At 41.5% G+C, this 22,706-nt stretch overlaps 1 protein-coding gene across 20 annotated transcripts in view; it reads left to right on the top strand.

Moving 5' to 3' along the window:
• Window positions 1-22,706, top strand: part of FAT3 (FAT atypical cadherin 3) — a 426,083-nt gene that overhangs the window by 358,459 nt on the left and 44,918 nt on the right. For all 20 annotated transcript variants that reach the window (XM_080567237.1, XM_080567235.1, XM_080567238.1 and 17 more), the window contains 6 exons: window positions 8,814-9,203; window positions 12,289-12,503; window positions 13,098-13,235; window positions 15,869-16,012; window positions 16,557-16,754; window positions 19,267-20,065. In XM_080567237.1, the coding sequence (XP_080423363.1) occupies window positions 8,814-9,203; window positions 12,289-12,503; window positions 13,098-13,235; window positions 15,869-16,012; window positions 16,557-16,754; window positions 19,267-20,065 (1,884 nt within the window). The remainder of the gene's footprint in view (window positions 1-8,813; window positions 9,204-12,288; window positions 12,504-13,097; window positions 13,236-15,868; window positions 16,013-16,556; window positions 16,755-19,266; window positions 20,066-22,706) is intronic.

Raw genomic sequence — 22,706 nt, 5'->3', positions numbered from 1 at the left:
AACCTCTCCATGCATCTAGGTATCTTAAGTTAAATGAATGCTTAGAGGAGAGAGTGGATACACACATCCCTTTGTTAAAATATTGATAACTTTATTATAAAATAATATTTTCTCCCATCCTTTTTTCCATTGGAAAACCTTAATATTTCCACAAGGTAATACTTCCTACTAACTTGCCACCATCAGGTTTCGATATGTGCAAACTAAGAAATGAAGGACAAATGCTGATTTTACAGTTTGTTAGAGGAGTTCACAGGAAGCAGGTAGATTTTCCACCTCCCACTGTCTTCAAATCAAAGTGCCAAATTACTCCATTCTGTTCAAATTAGGGGAGAAGAAAAGCTGGCATGAACACTGATGCGTAATTATCTGAGCAAGCTCATCAGACAACTACAATATCAGCCTGTTTCAAAGGAATTAGGGTTATGCTAGAGCAGCAACACTGAGAAAACGTACATGGGACTTTGTGGCAAACACAAAATTAGAAGGCTGATAAACATCAAAATAAACCTGGAGCCCAAATTGCTACCTGAATTGCAGGTCCATAATCATTTCAGTGCTGCTCATGTTTTATTGCCTGCATACAGTGCTGCAGTCTGAGTTGTGCAGGATTTGTGCTGAGTTGTGTCACTGAAGCTTTTCTTTCCTTCTTCTGGCCATGGGTGTTTCTCCTGGGCTATAACTAAAGCAGGTTATGGTACTTGCAGGCAGCAAAAAGGTGGCAGTGCTGTCTGGGAAAACTTTTATGTTTAGGCAATTTTATGAACTGAACGTTCCGTGTGTGTGTGTACACTGTGTGCGTGGAGTAGCTCCTCAAAATGAGATGAACTGAGCTTGTTGCAAGCCTGCAAGCCTGCAAGCCTCACAGCACAGAGCTGGGTGCATTGTCCAGGACACGTGGGTCCCATGTTGGCCATGTGACGCCCCTCAAGGCTCTGTGGGTGTAGCACAGGTACAGGTGAGCTTGGCTCGTTTAGGGAAAGAAAAGGAGGCTGAACAAAAAGCAAAAATCAGCACGTATTCTGACAAAAGTAGGGAAGAGCAGAGATCTGATTTTTTTCATGAATGATCGGAAACAAACTCAGTATTTGAAGCTGCAGTACTCAAGTAGGTTGGAGGGAAAAAATGGGTGTTAAAAGCCTAATTCAGAGAGCTGGGATAATATTTGAGGCTATCTTAGGTAAGTTTATGCAGACAGGTTATACAGGTCAATTGTGCTTGAGTTTGGCTGTGCTTTTTTTAAAGAGTTGTGTAGAGTTAAATACTCCTTGGGCCAAGATTTATGAGACAGATTCTGTAGCCCTCTGATTAGTGCCTTTAATGTGGAGAGTTTTAATCAATCAAGCTTTTAATCGTCCTGGTTCTCGGTGTGGGAAACTAATTATTCACCTCTTCATGTAAAGTGGAAGAAGTGCAGCAGAAGGGACTGAGCCCTCCTGGGGAAGGCATTTGACCTTCTGTTGGGAGACATCTGCTCTCTAACCCTGCCGTCCACCACGAAGTGCAGGGGAGCAGACTGTGGCCCATCGTCTGCCCGGTGGGCTGCTGGGGAAGCTGGTGAACTGGGGGAGGGAGTGCCACTTGCTTTCTGCTTCTGATGGAAAACTTTAACTTGGATTTGAAATAAATCTATGACAAAACTGATGTTTTCCCAGCAGTCTTAGGCCTCAATGAATTTTGATGTTCCAATAAAGACTAGGTTTGCCAAAAAAATACAATAAAATCCCTTACCATGTACACTTGTAAGGCAGGTGCACAGGAAATAAGAAATGGTTGTTGTTTGTTTGTTTGTTTTGTTTTGTTTTGTTTTTTTCCTAGGAAAGAATGGTAATGTAGACTCTCCTTTAGATTTCAGTCAGTCCAGTCTGGATTGTATCTACCCCCAGGAGGGTTGTGCAGTAAAAGTATTATATCGTATTTTCCTTCTTGTACTCTTCTTCAGGTCAACAAGAAAACTGAAGAATCAATGAAAAGAATAAAAACTAAATACTTGTAAAATAATGACCAAGGGACATAGCACTCTGGGGTTTATGAAACAAAACACTTGCCTGCATCAAAGTGTTGGTGAGCACAACACAAGGTGGTTCAGTGGGTGACCATTTCCAGCAACATGTGTGTGGAAGTAAACTAGTCAAGATTTCAGCTGTATCGGCAATGGGCTTTGCTCTTGAAGGAATTAGGGCAAGTGAGCCTGTTGCACACCCAGCTGGGCCACACAGGGAAGAGTTAAGTGCTGCCAGGTGAGATCGCAGAGAAGCAGGCAAGGCGGTCACAACCTGATTAAAGAGCAATTTTCTGTATAATGCATAATGGCACATGAAAATACTGAAGGCAACATTGATTTTGACGTTTGCTGGCAAAGCAAATGTACAACAAACTTCTGCTTCACATGTGGTTTGTTTATGTTAGGCAGGTCCCTTAAAGTGGGTCCAGAAAATTTTGAGGCATTTAGGATCTGAAAAAGAAAATGAGGATTGAAATGTGCATAAGAAGAATAATACAAATAATAGGATAGAAGAGGTAATAAAACCCAGCTACTAGGTAGATAGCTTTGGCAGTGAAGCCAAAGCTAGCTAGATGATGTTTCTGAGCGTTTATAAAAAAAATGGCAAGGATGGCTCATTCTCTTTAAAAAGCATACGTGGAGCTTCCTGTGTCTTTACTCACCTCTTTGCCCCACCGCCTTATAAAATAGTCCAGGGGATAGTATACTAATGCAGGATATGGAAAACCTGAATTATCTCTTCCTCTTTCTGAAGCTATTCAAAACAACATTGCATAAGTAAAAGGTTATACAGACTCAGGTTACAGTTGAAGTAGAGGGTCTTTTCCACCATCACTGAAGCTGTTTTGAAAAGGGTTTCAGGAATCAAAGAAAAAAAGACATGAGTGAGAATTGCTCTGTAGCATGGTGGGTGACTGGATTCTGTGCTCTGTTCCCCAGGGCTTACTCAACGAAAAGTAATAGCCTATAGCAATGTACCTACTCCTTTTGTTCTATAGGGAGAGTGGGAGGGCAAAGTCCCACATCCCCCTCAGCTAAGTTTAAAAAAAAAAATGTTTTAGCTATTATTGAATTATAAAAAGAGCCCAAATCTATCATCATAGAATCACAGAATGGTTTGGGTTGGAAGGGACCTTAAAGATCATCTAGTTCCAACCCCCTGCTATGGGCAGGGACACCTCCCACCAGACCAGGTTGGCCAAGGCAGACTGCTTAGTCCTGAGGACTCCTACAGGTTCAAGTTCACCCAGAAAGCTGTTCAGGAGAAAACATAGCTTTTGCCTTCTAATAAAGTCAGGAGCACTTTGAGGAATGCAGAGATGCTGCAGAGATGCTGCACATTGGGCCCCGGAAAAATTGCCAAATAAAAAATGATAGACTCAGTGGAGTTAAGACTTCTCTAGTGTTAGGAGGTAAATAAACAAGGTGTTTGGGGATTATTGTAGAAAACTCAGGTTTCTACCTAAATAAGCCCTGCTTCGTATTCCATATTTTGCTTCCCACGCCTTGACACTTAGGAGACCCAGTCCTGTTAGCAGTCAGACTATGCGACCCTATTGTTGAATCCTTCAAAGAGTCAGATTTTTAAAGCTGCAAATAGGTAGTCAGGGGAACTCAAGCACCCATCTTGCATTACAATAATGTGTATCTGTGTATTGAGATGACTCAGAGTTAGTCTGTGTTCAGCAAGCAGAAGTCATCGAAACACTCTAATTTCCTTCTGCGACATCCTAAGAGGCCAGATAGAAAGGAAAGAAACATGGGTTGTATGGCCTTGGTGCTATCCTTATACTTTGTCATTCCCATGAATTTCTTTTATTTTTGAGATTTCCAAGACATTATTAACAGCATGGAGTCAGAGAACTAGATGCGTGACAAACAGGGAGAATTGTACCTCCTGGATGGTTTTGACTGAATAAGCCCTGTATTTGAATTGGGCCACTGTAACATACATATTTATGTCTATGTGCATGTATATATATGCATGGATGCATACATACATATAAATGTGTATGTAAATATGTATATGTATATAAATATGTATAAATATGAATGCATTCTCCTGCTACAGACCACTATTTCAGCATAGTGCTAAATTGCCCAGTGTTGTCAGATGCAGCGTTACTGTAACCAGCATAACTCTAAATTAGGTGTATCTGAATGGTGTTTACACCTCCAATTACTTCATAGCTTCTCTTCCCTTCGAAAACATAATCAAGCTTATGCCTGATAATCATGAAGAAGTGAAGCACTCAGGATCACTGATGGAAACAACTTGTGTGTGCCCACACCCTGGGCCATATAAATCCCTGCTAGAAAAGAGGAGAGTGAGCCAGTCAGCAAGACTTCATCTCCCCACTCAAGAAACAACACCCAACCCACCTGAACCAGAAAACTCCTTTTGGAGTTAAGGCTGTTGTTTCTCCACAGAAGAGGAACAACATAGTGAAAGCATGTCTCAGTACATCTTTTGTCCAGATTTCTCTCTCTTTCATCTCAAAATGATGGAGAAATATAAAATCTGGTTTAGTGTTTGTCTTCTGTCTTGTTTATTGTTAACGAAGTTGTGGACTTTTAACTACCAGTAACTGGTGTTGTAGTTAACATTTAGTTGATCACAAAATGTGCTAGGTGCCACTGTTAACAATCACACCATGAAACAGAGGAAAGAGAAAGCACAATAAATAATCAGGCAAAATGCCTAAACTTAACTGCTAAGTTGATAAGCAATAACTATTTTTACAGCTCTCTTTCTGGACACTTTTTCTGTTTTACTGCTTGTTTGTTTATTTTTAATGCTTGCCATTATTTTTCTTTCCCAAGGTTTTCAAAATGTAAGTGAGCAGACAACAAAGTTAAGCCTCACTTTCCACAGATAAACAAGAATGAGTGGGCTAGCTATACTCGGGGAAAAACATTAAATAATGAGTTCAGGTGACAGATGAAAACTAGAGAGGAGTAACACACTATATAAGGTCTTGAATATGTATAAATTTCAGATCGTGTGTGATGCAGTCAGGAGGTAATGCCCACTGCAGAATCTCACTGTCGTATGGGGATTGTGCCTGTTGTATTAATGCTCAGCCTTTTACTGATGTTCATCTGGATCAACCTGTGTTGTAACTCCACCATTTTCAATTGACTTAGACAAGGAGCAATTTGATATTTCTTAATTATAAAGAGAGAGATTTTATTTCCCTGTTTCTATTTAAAGCAGTAATGACATAGAAGATGTTATTATGTGACATTCAGTACATGTTCCTTTGTTTTAGTACAGAAGAAAACCAGAAAAATCCCTGCTGAAGGATGGCATTTGAGGTACTAGATGGCTGTTGTACAAGCTCTTCACACCAGAGATTTGGCAAAGGGCAATATTCTATCATATGCTAATACAGGTCTAAATGTAAAATGTGCTAGCTTTTACCTTTATTTTAAAAATATACTGCAATCCTCTTATAGGAATAGTAATTCCTGCAAAGCTTTCCATGTTCAAATAGCTTATGTTTGTGATTGGCACCTTAGAAATCTGAGAAGTTTAAGTGAGTAAGTGAATAGAGAGAACACAGTTTGCAAACATTAATCCCCCAACAGCTGTGGGCAAGCAGTGTGGGAGGATTGCTTTCTTTACCAATCCAGGAACTGTGGTGTTGGAGCAGTTGTTTCCTTTCCACAGGAAAAAAAAATAAAAAAAAGTCTTTATAATCAAAGCAGAGTCTACCATTGTCTCCACAGCAGGGCTGCCACTGACACAAACTGGTGGACACTTCTGTCTAGGCAAATGGTAACCCTGAGCACTCAAGTATTTTGGATTTCAGTGGAAATAACTCTCTACCTCATCTTTGCCTCCTGCCTGTTTAGTTTCCTGACTTGAGCCAGGAAGCTGAGGGGAGACAGCTACTGATACAACACTTCCTCCCAAGTGCTTTTTCTTCTGCAGCTTTTCATTGAATTCATTGTCCTCCCAAGGAACAAGTGTTAGGCTGCATCCCCACAAAGCACTATAGAAGGGCAGCAGGCTGCTGAGATATGTATTTTTCCCTCTTTTCTGCCTCTGTGTTCAGGCTGGAAGCTACCAAGGAGTGGTATCTGTGAGTGTCCCAGCTCAGGCCCTCAGCACTGACCCATGCATAAAATTATAAATTCACCTGTAAGAGACTTTATTCCAGGTCCCATGGCCAAAATAAGGTTGTTTTGATCATCAACCTGTTTTGATCATCAATGCAGATAGTTTGTTCTGTGATAACCCTGGAAGTTCTGTATTCCTCTCTTGTTTTCCAAGAAAAGAACACTTGCCTTCAAGAAGTAACTCTCTCCATTTCTGCCTGAAAATTACTTGTCTTAGGGTTAGCAACCAGAACACCATAATGTGAATCTGAACAGGCTCCTTTGTGGGACCAATAGCAATCGCTTATCAAAAAGCATTATTCATATTTTGTTAATTAACTGTCATTACCTTTAGGCAGCAGAGTACAAGGAGTGCAGTCTGATTGTATATTGGTCAGGTTGCAATCACCAGAGTTACCAGTTCTTGTATGTGAACTCGCCCCATCCAGTGTCTCATGCACCAAAATCTCTGCCCACTTCCTCATGCAAGATCTCCTTGCTGCGGTTTTGAGGTGCTCTGAGACACAAGTCATGGGTAGGCCATCTCCTTTCCAGCTATTTTTGCCCTTAAAGGGAATAAAATCTATGTATCTTCTGTGTTGTGGCAAGAAACACCGTGATGAGTATCAAACAGGGTCTTTGTGCCAGAGGAAAACCCAGACCAAGCTCAGTCTCTCATGCAGTCGCAGGCACATAGGCATGGAAGATGTGTGTTAAGGTCCCTGCTTAAGAGAAGTGCTTAATTCTGTATAGAAGCTGGCAGATAACAAGAGATCCAAGTACATAGCTCTAAACAGCTTTACAGTTGAGATGTGTGTGTAAGTTGGCTGTTCAACAGCATGCTCTGAATTGGGCAAAATCCACTTTTCCAGCATCCCTAGGGATCAATTCTAATTAACAGCTCATTAACTGTTCTGGTCAGGTGTGTCCCTGTGGAGGTTAGAGGAGGATTTGTAGCAGGAGGAGATCCTTACAGAAATGCAGACACATCTCCAGACATTCAGACCTTCAGAACCTTCCACTCTCCGGGGGGTTTTATTCCTTCTTCGGTTCAGTCACCTTAGTTGATTGTCAGGTGACAGCACATTTCAACAGGTCTGTGAGGCTAAGTGAAGATACGAGCATGGTCTCCATCAGGCTGCAGGGTGTTCAGGGTCTAGGTGTTCCAACACACGAAAGAGTCTCCAACTAGCTTGTGTGCTGAACTCAGTTCTTCATGTGTAAGACAGAAGTAGTCTCCTCGTCTGCCTCGCATGCTTTGCTGAAGGAGAGCTTCTCTGCAGTTTTTACATTTGTGATGCTGTGAAAAAAAAAAAATCTGGTTCATTACAATATTGGCATTTAAACTTTTCTTAATTCTAAAGGCATTTGAACATTTGAAATATACTCTGGTGTCTCAAGCACTGTGTTAAAACTTTATTCCCTTAGGAGGTCAAACAGGAATTCCTAATGCTATCTGAGTAGGGTCTGGGACTTTGTAGTTGCTCTAGCTTTTATGTGAGCATGGTTGAAGAAAAGAGTCTCCCAGCTCCCCCTTGTGTGGATGCTCTACTCCTGCTACGTCAAGCAGAAAACAAATGTGATTTGTGCTGCTTTTGATCAGTCATTTCTACAATGCTTTGCTGCTGGAAAGCAGAATAATACTGTCACAAATTTTAAATTAACAAAATATGCCTAGAAGGGATTGTTCCTTTGAGTAATGTCAGGCTTGTAAGGTCTGTTCTCCAGCAAAAAGGGCAGCAAATGCTCAAGTGAGAGATGTTAAAAACAGAGACACTCCAGTTTAGTGGGTCTTTGTGTTTTAGTTATAATCTTTTAGCACAGAACCCAGGACCAAAGCACAGAAACAACCAGCATCAAGGGAGCTTGAGTGAGGTTGCATTTGTGTTCACATTTAATTAGATTTGAAATGGCTATCCCCCTGTAGTACAGCAAACAACCAAGTCAGTACCTTCCCCTCAGGCCTTATTACTAGAAACTTTAGCATGGATCTACATATTCAGCAGCCGGGTGGATAACTGTTATGTATTGGGAAATATGGGCAAGGTTTGAAAAACATGGGCTATTGTACCATTCAGTTTTTGCTCTCAAACTGGGGGAGTGGGGGGACTTCCCTTTCTAAAATGTCCATGTTCTTGCAGGAGTTGTTTGATGAAGCTTTTGTCTAAAAAGTATTGTCTTATGATAATATTTTGCTTCTCAACACAGGAATCGAGGCAGCACTGGTAGCACGTACATTCTGTGCCACCTGATGTATTTTTATGTGCTTATTTTTCCCTTATGTACATTTCTATTCCTTCAGGATGTGCTCTGAGACATTTCCATTTTCACTATTCTGCCTGTCTTACCTAATTCCGTTGTAAGCTTTTTTGGGCAAGGAACAATCTGGATACTGCTTTCAGGTTTCATTATGCAGCACTTCTGCAAAGTGATCTTTTTAAAAAGTATCATGATGAGGGAAGGAACTCAAGTCATCCACAGAGATCTGACATGTGAGAAGAGCATGTTCTGATCTCCCAACCCTTCAGCAATGCTGTACCTTCACATACTCTTACCTCCATGTGCTCCACACCAATTGGAAACGATGAGTGTGATAGCAGATTTTGATTAGGTTTTCCATTAGGTGGTTAGAGGGAGGGTTGTTTTGCTTTTTTATTTTATTTTTTATTTCACATTATCATTTTCACATCTGCTTCTCTTTTAGGTGTGAACAGAAAAGTTACCTATTCCCTCGCAGACTCAGCAGATGGTTACTTCTCAGTTGACCGCTCATCAGGAATCATTATTTTGGAGCATCCACTTGATAGAGAGCTTCAGTCGTCCTATAACATCAGTGTAAAGGCCTCAGATCAAAGCATTGTGCTGACCTTGTCCTCTTTTGCTACTGTTACCATTACAGTACTAGACATTAATGACAATCCCCCTGTCTTTGAAAGAAGAGATTATCTTGTCACTGTGCCTGAAGACACTTCACCTGGCACTGAAGTCCTCTCTGTTTTTGCTACAAGCCAGGACATTGGGACTAATGCTGAGATTACCTACCTCATCAGATCTGGGAATGAGAAGGGGAAGTTCAGGATTAACTCAAAGACAGGTTTGTAAACTGGCTCTTACTTGTAATACAACTTGAAAGCGTCAGAAAAAATGTGAGTGCTTTGGAGAAACCTCCTGGACCATAAAAAAAAGTTCCAAGGGCAGAGGCTCAGAGCTTGTCAATGTGAAATTAGTTGCACAGTTAGAAACCGACGTTATGTTGGATGTGGATGTAAATTACAGTCCCACTCAGTTGCCCTGACTTGAGTGGAGAATGGCTTTCTCCATTAGTATTTCTGTTGAAGTCAGCGTAGTTGTGACAGCCCATTAGCCAAACTCTGCAACCCTGTCAGTAATGTACACTTGTAATGTTTAACTGCCTATCAGCTGAGTAAAGCCTCAAAGATCTGGGCCACAGCAAGCATCAGACAGTGCTATCAGCACCAAATAGCTGGCAATCTTACCTTGCCAGGCAGTGACCACACCATTTATACAACTCTGTATAGCTTCACTGACAGAATCACAGAATGGTTTGGGCTGGAAGGGGCCTTAAATACCATTCAGTTCCAACCCCCTGCCATGGGCAGGGACACCTCCCACCACACCAGGTTGCCCAAAGCCCCATCCAGCCTGGCCTTGAGCACCTCCAGGGATGGGGCATCCACAGCTTCTCTGGGCAGCCTGTGCCAGGGCCTCACCACCCTCACAGTAAAGAATTTCCTCTTTATATCTAATCTAAACCTACCCTCTTTTAGTTTAAAACAATTCCCCCTTGTCCTGTCATTATCTGATTGAGCAAAGAGTTGCTCTCCATTTTTTGTTCCTAATTTGTCTTGTCTGACAGTTGACTTCAGCCATTCTGGTTTGGGGTTTTTTTGGTTTACATCACTGAGGTGGTTTCACACTGATGGGCAGCTCAGCACCACTGCACTGCTATCTCAGTCCTCCTCTTCAAAAGAATAGGGGGAGAAAAGATGATGAAAAAAAGGCTCATGGCTTGAGATACGGACAGGGAGATCACTGACCGATTACTGTCATAGGCAAAAAAAACTCAGTGTAGGGAGATTAATACAATCTATTGCCTATTGCTAACAGACTAGATCAGTGAGAATTAAAAGCAAACTACAAACACCTTCCCCCCATCCATCCTATCCCACCTTCTCCCCCTGAGCAGCACAGGGGAACAGGGAATGGGGGCTGCGGTCAGTCCCTGACGCTTCGTCCCCACCGCTCCTTCACGGTCACTCTCTGCCCCTGCTCCACGTGGGGTGATTCTTCTGCGCTTCTTGTAGTGGATGCCCTTACTCTTATGCCATTCAGGATGACCAGTGCAAATCTGCCACATGAGCTTCTAAGAGCAGAACAGTCTTGATTTTGAAAGCTGAAGGTAACACTTGTTGGAGTGCAGCTGTAATAACCAGTAACCTGGTTTGAAAATCTCAAAATGATGCATGGTGTCATTTATATTACTGTGTGCAAAAATCTCTCTCCAGTCTCTGCAGAGGCCACTGCCTTACATATAAGGGACTTAACATAACATAATTGTGTGTTGTCTCCTATCTTCATAATGTTGATTAGTGCTAACAAAATTTAAACATAAATACGCCTAAACAGCAATACTTAACTCCACATTTGACAATGAAGCCAAGGAGATAAATCAATAAAAACCCATAATGAAGCTTAATCACACAGGGAAAAAAAAAACTATTTATTATTCATTAATGTGTGACAGCTCCATTATTATCGGTTTAGAGGCAGGAGCCGAGTTTCCAGACAGCCGGGTACTGATGTAGCATGCCTGATCAGGGCTTGAAAAATAATGTTTCTCACACCATTTATCAGTGGGGACTCCCTGCTAGCCACTTGGAAGCTTCTCTTCAGGGCTCCTGCTTTCAGCAAGTCATGCTGAAAGGTAGGATTCATTTGGAGAGAGCCCAGACAAGATTAAGAAGAATGATCTGAGCTATAAAATGAGGCTTACCAGGAAAGACTGAAGGAATTGAGGTTATTTAAGCTAGGAAAGAGAAGACGTGCTGATAGTATTCAAAGTACTTACCTATGTAAAAGTACCTATGAAGAGGAGGGGAATAAACTGTTTTCTGCGTCCACTCATGATGAAAGAAATTTTGAATTGGCTTAAATTGCAGTTAAATGATAGAAAGAAATTCCTAGCTGTAATGATTATTAAGTACTCGAATACATTTCCTAAGAAGAACAGGAAAGTGATGTTGTTGGAGTTTTTTAAGAACATTAGAAATGAGTACCTTCAAAAATGACTAGGTTTAGCTAACCTTTGCTGGGTAGCAGTTGGACTAAATGACCTTTAAGCCCTGTACATCCCTTCTCCTGATGAGTCTATACTGAAAAGGATTTGGCTTGCCAAGGTTAGGGATTTGCTTTTAAGTCTTTCCTGCCATGCCCAGTATCACCTCCTTCAAGTCATCACTAATAATCTGTGCACAACCCACTCCCTCCTTCTTGCTAAAGTTATGGGTACATGGGAGACAAGTAGAGAACGTGCATAAAAAGCATTTCTGTGCTAGAAGAGGTCCGGGAGAGAGTGAGTCAAGTTACAGATGATCTTAGTTTTGGTTGTGTGGTGTGGGAACCCAAAATTTTTAAACCCAGCTTAGTGGGGAAGTCCCTGTTTAATCACATAAATGATAGACAACTCATTTCTCAAAGGGATTCATACCACATTTATTAGTACTTAATTCATGAGAAGTTAATTACGTAGGAGTAAATTTCTGCTGATTTGTCAGTGCTGATTTCCAGAGTCAGCATCCAGTTCTGCCACAGGCTCTGTACATGAGCCCAGGCAATGGATGGATATAGCCCCCACTTCTCCATCTACGGTAATAAAAGTTATTTTCATGATAAACCGTTAATTACTTCATGTCTTCGAAGGTCCTTTCAGTAGAGGCAGCCCAAGAGCAATTGGCATCATTCTTTAATCAAATGACAGCAGCAGAAAACTGACCAAATATTTTTATTGGACTGGGCAGTGTTAAAGATAGAACAACATGTTTTGTGTTTGTGCAGTGGTGATAAATAGCATGCTGTACTGTTTACTACAGTCAAATCCCTTAATCCACAACAGTATTTGTTTTTTGCTGTATGTTGACATTCCTTCCCTTGCTTCAAAGGAGCCATTTCCATTTTTGAAGCTTTGGATTATGAATCGTGTAAGGATTTCTACTTAGTAGTGGAAGCAAAAGATGGAGGTACTCCAGCCCTGAGCGCTGTTACGACTGTGAATGTGAATGTGACAGATGTTAATGACAACGCGCCAAAATTCAGCCAGGTGGTCTACAGTGCAGTCATCAGCGAGGACGCCGCAGTTGGTGATTCTGTCATAATGGTGAGTGAGGCCACGTGCCATGTTTAGGCAGGATGAGGCCCTCTGTTGCCTGACCTTTAGTAAAATACTGCTGCACTGATTAATAATGGTAACTACTGCATCTTGAATCACCCAAACCGTTCTCTAACCAATATTCTGCATCTGCTTTCCCAATAGCTGCCTGTTTCCCTACCCCCTCCAAAAAAATAAAGAAATAGTAGCACCAAATGTTTCTTTTTTTCCCCCTATATGATGTCAAAGACCAATGGTATGTTTAAGGCGTTGTATCTCAAGAGTCAGCTAAACAAGTGTGTTTTACTGGAAAGACAGAATTCAACTTCCCAGTGAAATACATTGTATTTATGTTATATTTCATTTGTTATATAGCTTGTTGAGAATAAAACCTTTTATATGTTTTAAGGCTAGAGTTTTGAAAAGGTCCAAGGAGAGTCTCCTGTGACAAGCTGATTGGTTTGATGCTGTGGTGCTGTGCTGTTCAGATATGACTAGTCTGACAGAATACGGACTCCTACTTTTTGGGTCGTTGAGCAGTTAATGGAGCATGCAGATGGTTTAATATTTATTTTGCTAATTTTCACTTTTCTCTCAAAAAAGTTGATAGCAGAAGATCTGGACAGTCCTTCCAATGGCCAGATTCATTTTTCCATAGTGAGTGGTGATCGAGACAATGAATTTTCGGTTGATCCTGGCTTGGGACTCGTGAAAGTTAAGAAGAAATTGGATAGAGAAAGGGTAAGACACGTGGGATTTCTTAACTTACAATGACTTACAGATGTGTATTGATTTCAACTCTGCTGCTAGCCAGTTGTGAAGAAGCTGCTTTTCATTCTGCAGCAATCATCTTAAGATGCTCCAGCAGGTCTTCTTGCACTTCTTCCCACCCAAGCCCTATCCCCAATTGTATCTGCGAGCCAACTGCCCTGGAAGCGTTCCCATCCTGCACCAACACAACCGCTGAAGCCAGGTTGGGGAAAAAAAGCCACCCTGGATTTTTCCTGTAGTGCCACCGGCAGCTGTTGCTGTGTTAATGAGCTGCCTCCTCTCTCCTGCACGTGCATGCAGCGGTGTATGCAACGGACTGATTAGAGCGAGCTGCAGATTGTGGCACCAAGCACAGAGCCGAGACCTCAGACATTAATTAGCGCTCTGCAAAACATCTCACTGGGGAGGTGATGTTATGGAGTAGCCAGGCTGCACCGAAAGTGAAAGAGTGCTTCATTAAACGGCTTCTGCAGCTTTGTTTGCTCACTAGATTATTCATTCGGGGTGATTTATCACCATTTTGCCATAGCTAGCAATTAGCAGCTTTTAGGAAAAGAAAATAAATAAATAAATGAATACAGTTGCCTGTGCTACTAGCAGGGCAGGAGAGTGCTACGTGACTTCAGAAGTCTCACAACACATGAAGAAATGCATGCCTCCTTCCCCCTAGCCATGCGTCTGGGGAAGCTGATTGCTATCCCCAGAATATGGGCTCAGCTGGAAGAGCTCTCTGCTGGAAGCAGAGCTACTGCGTAAAACAGAGGCAAATATCTTTTCTGTGTTATCACAAAGGCAGGATTAAATTGCCAGTGGCTGGTGGCAGGACGACTATACTGCAGACCGTCGAGGATACGGAAGTAATAATGGCTGTGCTTGTTGAATATTTGCTATTAGGTAGTTTTCTTATATGGCACAGGCTTAATTTCTTAGCATGATTGTGTTTGGTTTCTGCACTTGGCATAGCTACGAGATAGATGCATATAAGTCTGCATTCAGACACACACTTTCACCCTCACCAATCTGTGCGTGTTTAAGGCCAACTCTCAGATCTGCATTCTTCTAAGTTTCCCTCAGCTAAAGTGAGCTGTAATATTGTCTTTTCCTTTGCTTCCTTGGCACATTTCCTAGACACAAGTGTCTCTGACCTCGTCAGGGGAAATGATACATGATGCCCCATCTGCTGTAGATCCCCAAAGGCAGTGCTGACTCCCAGGTTTTAGCAGTTTAAGGAAACTCATTTCCAGAGCTCTAATCATGTACAAACCATGGCTGTTGCCATTTGCCTTTCTGGGATATGTGGAAATGAAAACAAACTTGCACAAAATTTGGGAAAGATCCCACAAAGGTGTCAATCCTGACTAGCAGTAAAAATTAAAGCTTGAAAGGGAAGAAAATTATTAATGCTCTGCCTCAGTTTCTTGACCTTCCATAGTTATGGGTTTTTCCTTCTGACTCTGCCACTACACACCCAGCAAATTGCACCCTTCCTCTTCCTTATAAACTATCTAAAAAACATTCCCTTTTTACTATTTTGGTCCCACAGCCCAGAAGATCCTCCTTGTTTCATACATTTAGTCTGTCCTCTTCCCTCCTACCCAAACGGCTTTGACCTTTGTGTCCTTTTGGATTTCCTCCCACCCTAAAAAAATTCCTTTGACTTTTCTTTGTTGCCCTGTATGGGGCCATGTTTTTCCCCTCCCCAGCCCCACGCCAAGAGGCTGGAGTGGGTGTTTTATCTGGCACGCAGGTCATCCTTTGTTCTCCACCCCTCTGAAGGCTTCACAGGCAGACGTGTCGGCAGCTCTCCCTGGGGAGCATGGAGCACTACACGAAGATGGTCCTAAGACAGGAGGCTGACAAAAGGATGCAGTTCATAAAATCCAACTGTCATCCATAAACTGTGCATAGATCTCTTCCAAATCGTCATACACGCTCACACCTCACGCACGTGCACATCCGTATGTAGAGGGCCCATGGCTGATGCAGCCTGTGGGATGCACTGAACAGCCCACGCTATGCTGAGTTGTTTGTGGCTGTTGCAAACAAGCAGGCTCAAAAATGCCCTTATCTTCTACTGAATGGTGGATAAGAGCCTGTTGCTACAGAGGATGTGTTGTCCCTGGTGATTCCAAATGTTTTTCAGTGTGTGTAAGCCAACTGTCTGTGAACTTTTGTTGGATCTCCATCACCACGTCAGAAACACTGTGTCAAATTGAGGCTTCCTTTAATAAGTAACATATATTATCCTGGAAACCACCCATAAAATAAATAGAATCAGGTCACATATCCCAGCTGACTTCTAGGCTGAGTTTGGATATTATTCATCATTTGTTTTTTTGTCTGTCCCTTTGTTTCAGGAATGCATCATCTAGCAAAGTTATTTTAATACAGTGAAGCTGTGTTAGGTTTATTGATAGCCTTATAAAATAGAGGTTGGGACACAGTCTGGCAATAAACAGTCTAATGTTATACAAAGGGCAGGGAAGGTAATGAGGCCAGACATCTTTCCTTAGAATATGGTAGGTGGTGCACTGGATGTAAAGAACATGAGTTAAAATTTAGGACCGCTTTCATGATGATTTAATATTTTCACCTTTTTGCAGATATCTGGTTATTCGTTAGTTATTCAGGCAAGAGACAGTGGCACCCCTCCTTTGTCTTCCTCTGTGACGGTCAACGTGGATATTTCTGATGTGAACGATAACAGCCCTGTATTTACTCCAGCTAACTATACAGCTGTAATTCAAGTAAGTTCATCCTGCACATCAAAACCTTCTCTGACTTTTAAAATGCAAAAGCATTTGGTTTCAGTTAAGCAGCTTTTGATGATTTATCTGCCAAAGATGTATCAAATGATCTTATTTAAAGGGAAGTATAAACACGTCTTTCTTGACTCTTTGGTAAGTTTCTGTTTGCCGAGACTCCTTAACCTCAGCATCTGTCGCACATTTTACTGTTCATCCCTGTTGCACCAGGGTATGTACTCTGGCCTCCAAAATTCTGAGCTGGGATGAGTTTGCACTTCTCTGCGCCTTGCTCAGGGTATGAGCTGTAGTGGTTAGTCGGGCCTGATCAGACAGGGTATGATCGCTCCCCAGCAATGCAGTGGGTGCCTCCATCTCTGATACTGGTCCACAGGGTGCAGCAGTGCGAAATAAATGCCACGGTGAAATGGCATCTTGGCCAAAGCATTTACTTGTATATTCTTGATAGCGAAATGTCGTGTTTTATCATTGTGATGAGACGCATCATTTTAATCCTTTTCTTTATATGCTGTGTGTATGTGTAAAGGAAAATAAACCTGTGGGCACAAGCATTTTGCAGCTAGTAGTGACGGACAAAGACTCTTTTCACAATGGCCCCCCTTTTACCTTCACCATCCTCACTGGCAATGAAGAGGAGGAGTTTACGCTGGACCCTCATGGCGTCTTGAGATCTGCAGTCATCTTCAAGCACATGGTTGCAACCGAATATGTGCTCTGTGTGCAGGTATGCCTTGATTTTTTGTGTCTGCACAGAAGAAAAGACAGCCCTCATAGTGGCAGGTCGTGTGTACGTTGCCTGTAAGGGTTGGTTTTAATTGACTTTATTCTGTAAGTAAATACCATGCATTCCAGTTTACGTGTACACAATATAGTATATTTCCTTTGATGTCCTTAAACCCAATTTTGTATAAATATAAATAGGTAGCCGGCCACCTTTCCAATTTTCTCCGCATGAAATGGATTTTCTGAGCAGCAGCTGTTATGATTTAAGATTTTCATCCTTTTTTTTTTCTGTAGCTACGAGAGGAAAATAAGCTAAAAAGCATTATATACATATAAATACACCACAGAACGAGTGACAGCAAAATATTGTTCTAGGAGGGAAAATCACTTCTGCTTTTAAGTCGTAAATTTAATCACAAATTTTTGGAAGCCTACCAAGAATTCATGAAATCACATTTCGAAGGTCAGCTTAGCTTTTAAAGAATGTAAAAAGAAGACATATAACAGTCAAGCTCAAACGTAGCTCTAGAGTCATTGTTGAGGAACTTTGTAACCAGGGTAATTTTGTTTACCAAAAACTATAAATCCAAGAGTAATTGGACCATGTTTTTCAGGTTTACCAGAGAAAATGTAATAGGGTTCAGTAAATATGCAAGTCTAGGGAATGAACTGCACCTTTTCATTGAAATGGGACACGGTCATATCATCTAAGTCTGAAAATGCAGTTTTCCTCAGCTTGCTGTACTGGAGTTAATTTCTCTAAATAGAGCATAACTGCTCCTTTATGAGTACTTTTAATACTGTTTGTAGCAGTAACAACCTCAGCTAGGTACAATCCAAAAAATGTAAGCTCTGTTGCTAATTAACAGTTCATATGAAAGTAATGTTTTACAGGTTTGCAATTTAATATTCTTGCAACCCATTTTTTGAGCCTTGTAGGAAATATATATATATGTGTGTGTGTATATATATATATATCTTTCATTCTTACCATGTCCTCATCCTAAAATATCCTCCTTTCAGGACAATTCACTAGCCAAAGTTCCAGTATAGCCAAAATTGGGCATGTAAATTACATTTAAGCAGCATCCTCAGCTGTATAGATCCAAGTATGTCATATAAATGAAATATTAGCTAGACCACAATCACTGAGATGCACCAAAATATTCAGAAAACCACGCAGTTGGATTGTGGAGGCCCAGTTCCTCCCAGTGTTATTTTCTTTAGGGATTTCTGCAGTGAAATCATATTTTATAGTTTTCTGTTGTGTATAGAACATAGAAATCTTTCTTTCCATTTCTATGTGCCAGATTGCTGCTTCCCCCTTTCCACCATCAGATTCCTCTTCTGTGTTATGTTTATTAAAAAGTAATGTTAAAACTAAAAGTGGAATGGAGATAATTTCTGCATGTATTCATGTCTGTATGTGTATGTGCACATCCACATAAAATCTTTTCTAAAATTCTCCATCAAGCATGGTTAGGAAGCATGATTTTTAGTGTCTCTGAGTTACTAATCCTTTCTTGGTAATGTCCATATTAGTACTGCCATCCTGCCTTTTTTTTTTCTTTTTGTCTGTAAATTTTCCTCTCCATGTCCAAATACAAAGTTATTTCAATATGTGCTACGTCTGTGCCCAGTGATGTTTCAGCCGTCTGTTCTCCTCTGAAGCAAATGAATGTGTGGAGTGGTTTATCTTAATACTGACTTCAATGAAGCATTTTTCTTTGTGCAGAAAAGGACACCGATTCAAGCTTGAGCACCTTTCTGTCAAGATGGCCTTGGGTTTTTTGTCATATTTGCTCTTTTACTCCCTATAAAAAAGTGCAAATGATGCTATCATATGTGCTCTGGGTCATGGAGTTGTCTGTCCAAGTGTAGTGCTTCTCTCATATTTTATCGTTAGGAGCAGCACAAGCACCCTATTTCACTTTTGGAGGATGATAAATTTTATTTATTTCAAGCACGGTTTTTGATTGCTTCAGGGAAAGTCACAGAGAGTGCTTGAGAAAAACTCTGAACTCCCGTGTATCCACATAAGCTAAGCAAAGTCTGAAACGCTATGGAGCACACCAAGCAGCACAGAAACTGCTGCTGGTATTTCACTGGGCTGCAATGTCGTTTCCAGAGTAGAAGTGAGTCCAAACTCCATTTGCTGCAGAATATACCATATTCAAATAGCTCTGTTGTGAAGGGGGCAAGTGATAGCTGTGGGATCCTGGGAACATTTCAGTTTGAGTAATGAGACATAGTGCTGACACATTTCTCTCTGCAATCCACTTAGATAAGATATCTGTGCTTCCCTAAAGAGTTTGTAAGTTCCACTGCTAGAAATGGCTGAGACATTTCTTTACATATGTATTTTGCAAATGTATTTGGGAAGTTCTTTTGAGAGGTCTTCAGAATTACTGATGCTGTGAAAATAAATATAGCAAAAAGTTATGGTTGTCAGCTGCATTATATGTGTGTTATATTTTGTTGGCTTATTTTTATTTTTTTTTTAATTATATTAGGCAAAGGACTCTGGGAAGCCTCAGCAGGTTTCCCACACCTATGTTCAGGTGAGGGTTATTGAAGAGAGTATTCACAAACCGACGGCCATTCCACTGGAGATTTTCATTGTCACCATAGAAGATGATTTTCCAGGCGGAGTCATTGGAAAAATTCACGCCACAGATCAGGACGTGTATGATGTCCTCACTTACACGCTGAAATCAGAGCAGAAAAGTTTGTTCAAGGTTAACAGCCATGATGGGAAGATCATTGCCCTCGGAGGGCTCGATAATGGCAAGTATGTCCTGAATGTCTCTGTCAGTGATGGCCGGTTCCAGGTACCCATTGACGTTGTGGTCCACGTCGAGCAGTTGCTTCAAGAAATGCTGCAGAACACCGTCACCATTCGCTTTGAGAATGTTTCCCCGGAAGACTTTGTGGGCCTTCACATGCATGGGTTCCGGCGTACCTTGCGAAACGCAGTGCTCTCCCAAAAACAAGACAGCCTACACATCATCAGTATTCAGCCGGTGGCAGGCAACAATCAGCTTGACATGCTGTTTGCAGTTCAGATGCACAACGGTGGTTTCTATAAGCCTGCCTATTTGATTCAGAAGCTTACCAATGCAAGGAGACACTTGGAAAATGTGATTCGTATTTCTGCTATCTTGGAAAAGAATTGCTCTGGACTGGATTGTCAGGAACAACACTGTGAGCAAAGTCTATCTATTGATTCACATTCCCTGATGACCTATAGCACAGCACGAATTAGTTTTGTGTGCCCCCGCTTTTACAGGAATGTGCGCTGCATGTGCAATGGTGAGTACCGCTCCCTCGTCCCCTCCCATCTTTACACATTATGCGATAGGATTGTTTTTATTCCTCTGATGCAGATTAGAAGGGGCATTTCAATTCAGCCCGTTAAAGCACGACTGGCTGATGTATTGTGGGAATTGATTTCTCAGGCTCAGGAAGAATTGTTCGTGTTTACTGATGTAAATGGAAGTTGATGAACTTTGGCCTTTTATGACAAAGACTGCTTTCCTGGAGGCTCCATAATCAGAGCCATCAACAAACTTCCAGGGGAGGGGAAGGAAGGGGAGAGGAAGGGATAAGAGAGGGAGTGATGTGGTTTCCCACTCAGTCTCCACCAACACCAGAATAAAGCTGTCATGTAGTCATAGTAGAATAGCCTGGTCTGCAGTGGTGCACCAGGAATGCCCAAGGAAAAGGACCCACGGTCTAAGCAATACAGGTGGAAAGACCTTTTCCAGTTCATTTTTGCAGAGAGGAGCAGAAACCAATGAAATAATTTACTGAGTGACTGAGAGCAAGCACCATTCCTGACCTTTAATGCTACAGTAGGTGACAGGGTGGTGTTTTTTTTTCTGGGTTTCAGACTGTTCCACATTTAGGCAGCGATTTTGCATGGGTATATATGACAAATAGACTCGAGAGCCAATCTTACTTGTGATTCTGTACTTGGAGTACAACACCTCAGGCAGTTGTAATAATAGTTCTGTTTCTTTTGTTTGCCAAGCTATTTGCTCCTCATTCCACTTCATTTAAGAGCAGAGAAAAAAGCTGCTGTAAAATCAATACATCTAAGTCTCCCTCATCTTAAGCACACATGCAGACACACACACACACACAATTGTACAAGAATTCAGTAGCTGTGTCTCTCAATAGCCAGCCTTTGTCTCTGCAGCAGTCAGCAGGACTTCATGTCATACCATCGACTTCAGTGGGAATGAAAATAGGCCTTAATGCATAAAACTTAACCAGAAATCATTGTGTCCTGCAGCACATGAATAGTAATGCCTTAGGAGTTCAGCTCTGTAAAAATATCAGAATTCTCTATCTGCGGTGTTTTCATGTAGTCAAGAGCAGACTGTTTGGTCAATTTTTAAGTAATAGCGTTATAGGTTCTGAACAGATACATCTATTATAACAATACTTGGCTTTTTGTTACACATGAAAGGCTCTGAAATAAAAAGGGATTTTCACAGGTTTGAAAGGGACAATGCTGCAATATCCTCCAGCTGAGTCCTGGAGCCAATGCAGGAGCATTGTCTGCAAAACACTTTTATATTCTCTAAGTCATAGCTTTGTCTCATTTATGTACCAAGAAATCACAAATCCTCATCTCCGTAGGGATGGTGATAGCCCTCACTGTGACAGAAATTGTTTTTCTGGCAGCCAAGATTTTCACTGTGTATAACTTCATTTCACTACTTATTAAAGTCAGTAATGATGTATATTCCTTTCAGAAGCTAATAGTGAGTGGATGTGCCTCATAATCTATTAGTTTAGGTCCAAAAAAAGGGCTTTACAATACAGAACAGTTCTGATCCAGCAGCTCTCCCCTTCCTCCTCTCTGCTCAGCAAGTTTGCACTGGAAACACAAAAAATCAGCTAGGACAGTGATTTCTAATTTTTTCTGTCATGTACCAATCAATCCTCAAAAAGTTCAGGGAGTGTATGGATAGGACAAGGGGGAATGGCTTTAAACTACAAGAGGGTAGGTTTAGATTAGATATAAAGAGGAAATTCTTTACTGTGAGGGTGATGAGGCCCTGGCACAGGCTGCCCAGAGAAGCTGTGCATGCCCCATCCCTGAGGGTGTTCAAGTCAGGCTGGACGGGGCTTTGGGCAACCTGGTGTGGTGGGAGGTGTCCCTGCACATGGCAGGGGGGTCAGAACTAAGATGATCTTTAAGGTCCCTTCCAACCGAAACCATCCTGTGGATCTAAGTATTGCAGGCTGCCAAAATTACCGTCTGTGGTCCATAGCCTTTGGACCGTCTATCATGGCTGTGAAGGCTGCTGTTGAGAACAGTTGGTGCAGATATTTCCTTGTCCAGCTGGGAAGCTGGATGGGTCCCACAGCTCTTATTCAAGCTGCTAGGTGCAGATTTCCCATGTTGATCCAGAATCCTTAGCGTGGGCTTGTACATCTCAAGTCCACCATCCAAACTGTAACAGAAATTCGTCCAGAGCCGCTGATTTAAATATATAGGTCACCAGATAGGTGGTCCATAGGTGCCTATTACTTGTGCAGAAATAAGAGACCTTGTTAGGAATTAAAAAAACTCATGCTTTGCCCTTCTCCACATTACTTAATGTGTCATCCTCTTCTAATGCTTTTAATTAAAGGAGCCACAAGAAATGTCTTGCTGTTTAGGTAAATACACAGATACATCACTTTGTTTAGTCCCTTAGGAGGTTAACAGGCTTCTGAGGATATATTAATTAGAGAACTTGAGTATGGCGCTACTCTCACGAATACTAAGGTCTAGGCTCAGTAAGAGTTAGAAAAATCCAAATACTTCCTTTGATCAGAAAAATCCAAATATTTCCTTTGATCCTTTGTACATGGACATAAATGCAGCAAACCAGAAAAAAAGAGCACAGAATAGCAGAATAAATCTATCATACCTCCTTTTACAAGACAGCATTAG

The sequence above is a fragment of the Anser brachyrhynchus genome (genome assembly GCF_964034855.1).
Source record: "Anser brachyrhynchus genome assembly, chromosome: 1".
Taxonomy (NCBI): domain Eukaryota; kingdom Metazoa; phylum Chordata; class Aves; order Anseriformes; family Anatidae; genus Anser; species Anser brachyrhynchus.
This window is presented reverse-complemented; position numbering and strand designations above follow the sequence as displayed.